At 34.0% G+C, this 8373-nt stretch overlaps 1 protein-coding gene across 1 annotated transcript; it reads right to left on the bottom strand.

The window, feature by feature from the left end:
• Positions 1-225: 225 nt before the first annotated feature.
• On the bottom strand, positions 226-8311 carry LOC135690184 (DNA-directed RNA polymerase II subunit RPB7). The gene is made up of 9 exons (XM_065207659.2): positions 8150-8311; positions 5800-5909; positions 4927-5023; positions 4452-4514; positions 4226-4276; positions 3905-3970; positions 3386-3457; positions 3151-3184; positions 226-1978 (listed from the first exon to the last, which is right to left on the bottom strand). Exons 1-9 carry the CDS (start codon positions 8159-8161, stop codon positions 1965-1967), a joined length of 519 nt encoding a protein of 172 aa, XP_065063731.1. The 5' UTR covers positions 8162-8311; the 3' UTR covers positions 226-1964.
• Between the last annotated feature and the right edge of the window lie 62 nt (positions 8312-8373).

Here is an 8373-nt window from a genome sequence, read left to right as displayed (position 1 = left end):
AGCTGTAAATCACTCTTCCTTTTGTTACACCTTCCTGTTGCAATGCTAAATTCTTTGTTACATTTCCATCACATTTTCCTCATTTCCCCTTCTTCTGCCCTACATTATCTTTTCATTTTTAAAGATATCATTCATTCTCTCTTTTCCCTACATTTTTTTTTCAAAAATTTTCATACCCATACATTCCAGCGACTTTATTTGAAGAATATAAGAAAATACAACACATTTGGTTCCAGTTTCTTAAGAAACATATAAATGATACAATAAAATATAATGGCAGTTGTGACATTAACATCATACCAAAACCTTGACATTCACTCAGCTGACTTATGAAGGACAAGGTACCAACAAATTGTACATTATTATTACATTTATAACAATCAAAGTAAAAGAAAACTAAGGTAGTGAAGATCTAATTAAGACCCAGTCTTTGTCGTTTAATGCGTGCGATCGCACGCGCACGCATCAGCACAAGCATGGCACCAATAATGCGAGCGATTGATCGCACGCATGAGTTGCATATTTGACCGTCGTTTTCGACTTGAATAAAATTGTTTTCATCAACGAAACATTGGAAGTTTTGTTTTTCATAAGCTGAGCAACATCGGCTTATTCTTTTAATAGTGCCTATTTCGCTCTGTATCGTGGCTTATCGCTTTGCTTTGTTCTAATTCTCCCGGAAACATGGCGGTCGTCAGGTAGTGTCCAAAACTTTTACCTTCCCGTTTTCGCCATTATCGGAGTAAATATCGATGAAATTGCTCAAAAGAAAATTGGCTTTTTTATCATAGATGCGAGAGGCAGGCGACGAATAGACCCGCAAAAAGAAGATCTTCCGGCAATCATGTTAATACCAATCTAGTGATGTAGATAGGAGAATTCATAAAAGGGGCGAGAAATTTAGATTTTCCGACAAAAATGTTATAAGAGCTTTTATTTTTTCAAAATTTTTACATAACTTCACGTAAGTCGCCCTGCCCCTTGACCTCTGCAAATTGCCCCAGGGCCTCGAGGTGAATGGGGCCTTACAAAGTAATGAATTCTGTTTTGAAATAAAATTGATTAAAAATAACAAAATTATGCCCATAAACAGTAAAACATTTGAAGCGAATAAACGATTTTAAGCTAGCTTAAAGGGCGTGGTCGCAAAAAATTTCTGTTCGCTTCGCTCGCAGGGCCCTAATTCTCCGCTTTAGCCCCAAGACCTCCAATTCTTTAGGCGGCCCTGCGTGCAAGTTTGGCACCGTGACAAAACGGTCGCGGCTCGCCCGTTCGTTTACTCTAGCACTCTGGAACCGAGCTAATTGTGATCAGCCATCCGGAATGGTTTTGACCCTTTTACGAAAGAAAACGAATTTTGTACCGTCTCGGTTCCGTTTTTGAACAGGACTGTGTAAACTGGGACCGAAATAGCCTGATTTTTAAGAGTGTGAATCGCACGCATGAAAGAGATAATGCGCGTGGTTTGCCACACGCATGATTATTTCCTTATGACGAAGACTGAAGACCCATTTCTAAATATAAAACCGGCAGCAATTTTTGGGCATGATATGAATTTCAATGCATTTTATTGATGTTCTTTGTAATAGTTTGGTTTTGCTAGACATTGGTGAAGAAAATTCCTATTAGTGACTAAAGACCAGTTCTAAAAAGTCTTCTTGTGTTAAAATTTGTTTATTTTCAGTTAATCTAGAGTTATTCTGAAATATGTAAGACACTACAAATTCATTACACAAATATGCAGTAATGAAGACATACATTTAGTCTAATGCACCAAGAAATTAAACTGTCAAGTAAGAACACCAATCCAGTCCACCTGAAGGAAATCATCTTTTCTGTCTCATGCACAATGTCTTTTTGCTGTCTTTTTGAACAATTTGGTACTTAGAGCCAGATACTTTTTCAGGTTTACACTGAACCATGGAGTTGCTCCAGTAAAACAACATTAATAACATTAACTTGTGTCAGCTTATGAGCCCTACATAAAAAGAATTAAATGTGATTAATACCAATACTTGAAATGAAAAATAATCAAAGACAGTAAATATGCATGATAAGATATTGCTGAATATTAAAGAAAAACATATCTCAATAGATCTACACTCCCCTCACGAAGGTATCTGTACAGTTTTGAATTTGGTTGCAAATTTCAAAGGCAGTTTTTTTGGCCTTGTATCTATTAATTCATCAGAAAAAACAGTCTTAACGGTATGTAAGCAAACTCAGTGAGGGTTTTTCCTCAAGATGATAGCAACCAAAACAAAGAATTGACTTCTGAATATTGTCTAGAAATAATGTTTTATCAAAATAATAGGAAAAAGCTATGCCGCTTTTGATTTTCAAAAAATTTGGAAAAAAAGAAGCATGAAAATTGTCACGAGCAAGAGCTCTCGCCACATCAACGTTCTGCCCTCACTAAATTTGCATCAAAACAGGTTTTTTCACAAACAATTGAACTTTCAAAAGCTGTCGGTAAATATTGCAAGGAAAATGATGAAGAATTGTGAATGTACCCTTGTACCGACCGATTTCAGCATAACTTGCAGCAGTAAAGAAATAATATGGCTTTATGGCCCTGCACTGAATGATATGTCTGCTTTGCATGAATGTTTATGATCTGGTTAAAATATTACAATATATGTCATGCTTGTTTTATGATCAATCGGTGGCATCTCCAGGCAAATATTTTTCCCACCTGAGAGTTTTATTTCTCTTTATTCGAAAATATTTGCATCTCAAGAACCAGTTTGTAAAAAGTTACCATGTTTTATTGGCCCATTTAACTGAGTTCAAGTCACCTGACTTTGCTGTTCTCTGCTTATTTGACATAAGTTGGTTTGTGTAAGGCTTGTAGCACAAAAAGGTTTCTTATTTTAACAAAAAAATGATAACAGATAAAAAGTGCAGCAATTTTGCAGCATTTCAATGTCTTGGTTTATTTTGGAAGGGTTTCTCAAAAAATCATTATCACTAAGTTAAACGTCATTATTGCCAGCTCAAATTGTTTTTGTCTGAAAGCGCAATCAAGTTTTTCAAATGTCCGGGCATCAATTTGACCAACAAGCATCCACAAATTTAGAAATAAAAATACTCCCAAACTTGAAAATTTAGCTATTAGCAGTGTAACCAAAACAAAACATAGAAACACACCTAGATAGTCATCCATCAATGTCCCAATTGCAAACTAAAAAACAATAAAACATTTCTTAAGGTTGCTGTGGAAAAGAGAACCATTTGAAATCATGTTGTAACAGTGCACATGAAGTGGTAATGTACAGTGAATTCTGCTTTGAATTTGTTTACGATACCACTAAAAAGGTCTAGCTGGCATCCACACTGAAAAGTGTTAATATTTTTAGTGGAAATGAAGATTTAAAAAACTCACAATGTCAATTGCATCAACTCTTGTGCCAATGATTCGCAATCTAATCTCATCATCTTTTTGAATAACTAAATCCTAAAAGAATTCAGATGGAATTCAGATGTGAAATGAAAAATTGACATACTTTTCTCTGACTCTAAAATCACAGCTATATACAAGATGTGGAAACAAGTTATTAAGCCTTTTATCTAGAAAGCAATCTCTTTGAGATGTGGGTTTTTCCACTAAATCCCATTTGAAGAAAATTTTCTAAGCAGCAACAGAAAATTACCACCCAATAATTTAGCAACCAACTAAAAGTATGATTGCAGTTGCAAATTACACAGCTTTGACTTGCTACCAGGAGATAAGCACAAAAATAACCCTTTTGTGCATAAACTCAATAGAACAAGAATATAAATACAGGTTGTACAAAAAAACTAATACGATTTCCTAGCCAATGTAATTTGACAGTGTACATGACTTCTTAAGAAAATTATCTTTCTGAACAGATAATGTCAAAAAAAGGAAAAGAGTTCTTACTTCTTTCTCTGTTTTATAACATGGTGGGTTTGAATTTGGATCAAATTCCATATCTGATGGTATTGACTGAAAAGACAAAAGATAATTAGTTCAACAATCTAAAGCATTTAAATACAGTCAATTTTCAAACTGCTAGGAGCTGAAACAAAATAAAATATGCTTCTTAAAAACATGCTTGAAATAACAACCTCATAAAATTCATTGTAGTGTTAGGAATAGAGTGGTACAGAAATATGAAAAAATTAATAACATAAACAGAATATAATTAAAAAATATGGAAATCTATGAAATGTTAATATATAAAATAATAATAATACTTACATGTCTTGAGATAAAACATGATAGTGGTCCTATTTCAGTAAAAAGCCCAACCTGAAAAAATTGGTTCTATTTCAGTCCAAAACAAATGAACCTTGAGGTATACCTCTTCAGAATAATTCAGGTTACCTTGAAATATATTAACTACAAATGATTTCTTTGTTATAACAGGGGTTATAAATAAAAGATGTGTTTTATCTTATTGAAATTACAAACATGAACTACATACTTTATTGACTTGGGTGACAACTGCTTCTAACACTTCCCCTTTAAATGGTCTGAAGACAATAGCCTTTAAAAGGAATGACAATAATGTCATTAATAATTTGTAATTTCAAAACTGTGACAGTAAACGAATTTAACATGTAGTTGACATTGCGGACATTTGTATCAACCAAAAAGGGTTGTTAAATGTATGTTTTGGTGATGATGATGATGCAGGTTGACAGCTATAGAGCATATCAATCTGAATTATATATTAATAAGAACATCAGTGAACTATGATCATGTGAATATCACAACATACAGCTTTATATTTTACAGTATCAAGCACCAAACAGCAGCAATGTTAACAGTAATCTTCACTTAATAATTATATACCAATTGAAATAAAAACAAACATTCTTTTCAGCTCATGTCCATTTTAATTTTAATTTTATGCAATGCTTTTAAAATAAATTTGAAATTTCATTGTTAGGTAATACCTTGTATTTGACAGGGTAAACTACAAAACCTCTCCCAGGCAAGATCTCACCAACACCTATATTATCAATAGTTGTAACTGCTATAACAAATCCATACCTACAATAAAAAACAAATTTACTCTATCAATACAGTAGAACAAAGTATACAAACATCAAAATAAAACATTATTGTTCCACAAATGATTGTTTGAAATACTTTCTATTTCAAGAGGAATGCTATTCGTAAATTAATTTCATTGCAAGAAAATGTTAGTTTCATTTCAATCCATTAAAGAAAATTGTTCATCATCTCTCCAAATTGCAAAATAAGTTATTCACACAAAAAACAAGTGGAATTTTTTTCTAACATCAAGGTTCTCAAAATTATAAAAATACTTATTCTACCAGTATTGATTATTCTATTTTTTGTAGTAGAAAAATCATCAATTGGTTTAATGCTGTCCTTGAATCTTTTATTCTGGGTGTTATTCTTCTATTCTGGGTGGGTGTTATTGTGCAGACAGGGTGTTATTCTTTTTATATAACTTAAAATATCAATGAATGTCTTATTGTCACTATGAAAACAAACTGTGAGATTTTGAAAGGCATATAAACCATTTAAATTAAAACCATTAGAGTGAAAAACTGATGTTTCAAGGGCCTGGTCAACTTGTGTGTGTGAGCAATTATGCCTACTGTGTAATAACTGCCTAAAGTAACTGCCACCATTTGAAATGCAGGCAATTTGCTTACTGCATATCACAAAGCCATAAGAGGTATGAGCCTTAACAGCTACGTGAATAGTGGGTAAAGCATGCATTATTTTTCGCTAAATTTTAGAAATCTTATTTGTAAATATTTTGCCAACTTTTTAAAAATCACAATTTAGCTTACTTTCCAGTACAGGTGCCCTCGACTTCAGTGAAAAGCTTCTGTTTCACAGTTTGTAGTAGATTAGGCCCAAAGTAGCGAGGATGTAGAAGAATATCATGTTCCAAAGATATCTGGAAAAAAGAATGGATTTGGATTTATGAAAGTTTTACCTTACTACCTCTTCATAGAATGGATTATGAGTTCTACTTTCTGTTCACAGTCAGTGGCATTTTCTGACTTTCCTTTACATCCCTCATTGAAAATGGATTTCTACTAAGTGATTTGTGCAACTCAATTTCTTGTCCATCTGAGTTTTGGTGGTACAATTTGAATAACTTCCCAGCAAGAAAATCAATTTTCAGAAAGTATCAAAGTCCTACTCTGGCATACATATTGGTTAGTCAAGTATCAATTTCCAAAATAAAGTAAATAAAAATGTATTTTGATTCCAAAAAATATTATTGTAGTTGCTTAATTTGCCAATGATGGTCAACCTGGTTTTTCAATGTGTTCAAATTAGGTGCATGAACTACAGTTTTTGGTAGTCAACACCATATTCATGCATCTTTCTGTAAAAAAACATTTGCAAACGTTAAATCTTGGGCGAGATTTCTTGATTTTGAGATGATGTCCATGTTTTACATACAAATCTCTTTGATCTATACTGAACAATTTTGTTGTATCAACATAATACAGCCCAGTAGGGTACTGTATCATGTCACCTCAAAAGCAATGAAAGCAAGTGTTAGTAACTTGACAGCCTGCAGACGATTCAATCTTTTAATTCATGGATCATATTAATTGCTTGTATTTGCACTGATATAATTTTTGTTTTGATGACATTAGAGCATGGACCTCAAACTGTGTTTCATACTTTCAAGTCAAGATCAGTCTTACTAGTGACCTTAATAGCAAAGAGATGGGTCCTTAGATTAATGTAACTGCAAAAGATTGTCTTATGAGACCCATAATTTGGTTTGTTTTTGAGACAATCCAGTCAATATACTGTCTAAAATATAAGCTCATTGTCTATGGTCACACCAAGGCCAATTTCTGGATGCCTCAACATATAAAGAGACACCCCAGTTTTTGCTTATGGAAATTGACCTATCAGCGTTTAATTACTGATGAGAACATAGCATTTAGACCAAATCTGATTTTTGCAACATCAGGATTAGGATCAAGAGTGCTTGATGTAACTAAAAAGAGGTTGTTGAGCAATTTGTAAATTCGTGCTTAATATTCAATGCTATGGTATATTTCAGCTATTCATCCGGCATGCATGCGCATGAAAACACTTGATGCCTGCACACATCCAATAGTTCTGTTTTAAATTTCATAAGAGAATCGATTACGGATCCTGTAAGCAATGTTAGGCTGATGCTGCAAGGCTCATGCAAACAAAGTAAATGTTTGTTGCCTGTGTGATTTATTGTTACTAACAAGTTCACTTGAAACTAGAAATATTGTCTGGTTGGTTACTTGAACCACAGGGCCATCACTAGGGGAGGGGAAGGGGTGCTCTGATCCAATTTGCCAACAAAGTTGGTGAACCATCCTTTATTTGCTGATGAATCTGAAAATTTGCCGAAGAAGCACCCCTACATGATTAAAAAACCCAATAGAAACGATGAACATTTTTGCCAAAAAGAGGGGGGTCACGACAATCGTGTCGGGTTGCTAATTAAGTTTATGGCGGAGCTTGCTCCGTGTACACTTCTTGGAAGTCTAGAGAATTATCGCAAACAAGCTACATTAAAAACATTTCGAACAACATAAATGTTAGATCACAGTTTACGGTTAGATTGTTTTGTTGAAAGGAGTTTCGTTGAGTATTCAAATAAAACAGTTAATGTTTTGCTCTTGCCTACTGGATGAATAGCCAAAATGTAAAAAGATCCGGTGCCGGAACAATAACCACGGCAAATATTCAATGGAAACTTGAGCTCACAATAACAAAATTCCAACATTGGCATCTCATGCAGCACTGATATTAAACTCCTAACGCTACAGTCATCATACAAAGCATTTTGATGCAAATTTTAAATAAGCAAAGACGTCTTGCATGAATCTAATGAACGTGAAAAGTAGCACTGCATCTGTTGAATTTTTCCATACCGAGAAAACACTTTTGTCAGTAGTATGTAAATAACACTACTTTACTTCCATCAAATCAATAAATAGAATCAAACCTCTACAGAGACACAATCCCAAAACTATGATCGACCTAACCTCTAACCACTGAAATGAGTGGCTATTCACTAGCATACTATGTACTTAGCAGACCAGGCACTCTAGTATCTAACCATACGGGGAAGTTCACTAGCCTAGGCCTTTAGAAGTTGTGTTGGATTAAGGCATATTTACTTACGTGGTAGAACATTTTTCACAAATAAACTGGGCATTAAATCCAGTTGGTTTATGAAACCTTCATGAGCCTACAGAAACAGAAGATTATCTTTATATTATGAATTCTATCTGAGGATCGTTTCTCTTTAGTTTCACTCCTGGTCCTCCATGCTTTCACAAGTCCTCGCGCCTTGTCTCCAGTCTTCTTTTAAAAGCAGGAAGATATTAATTGATCACCCCCGTCAT

The sequence above is a fragment of the Rhopilema esculentum genome, chromosome 10, assembly GCF_057945365.1.
Source record: "Rhopilema esculentum isolate cy_ngs chromosome 10, ASM5794536v1, whole genome shotgun sequence".
In the NCBI taxonomy this organism is placed as follows: domain Eukaryota; kingdom Metazoa; phylum Cnidaria; class Scyphozoa; order Rhizostomeae; family Rhizostomatidae; genus Rhopilema; species Rhopilema esculentum.
Note: the sequence above shows the minus strand (reverse complement) of the source record. Positions and strands in the feature narration are given on the sequence as shown.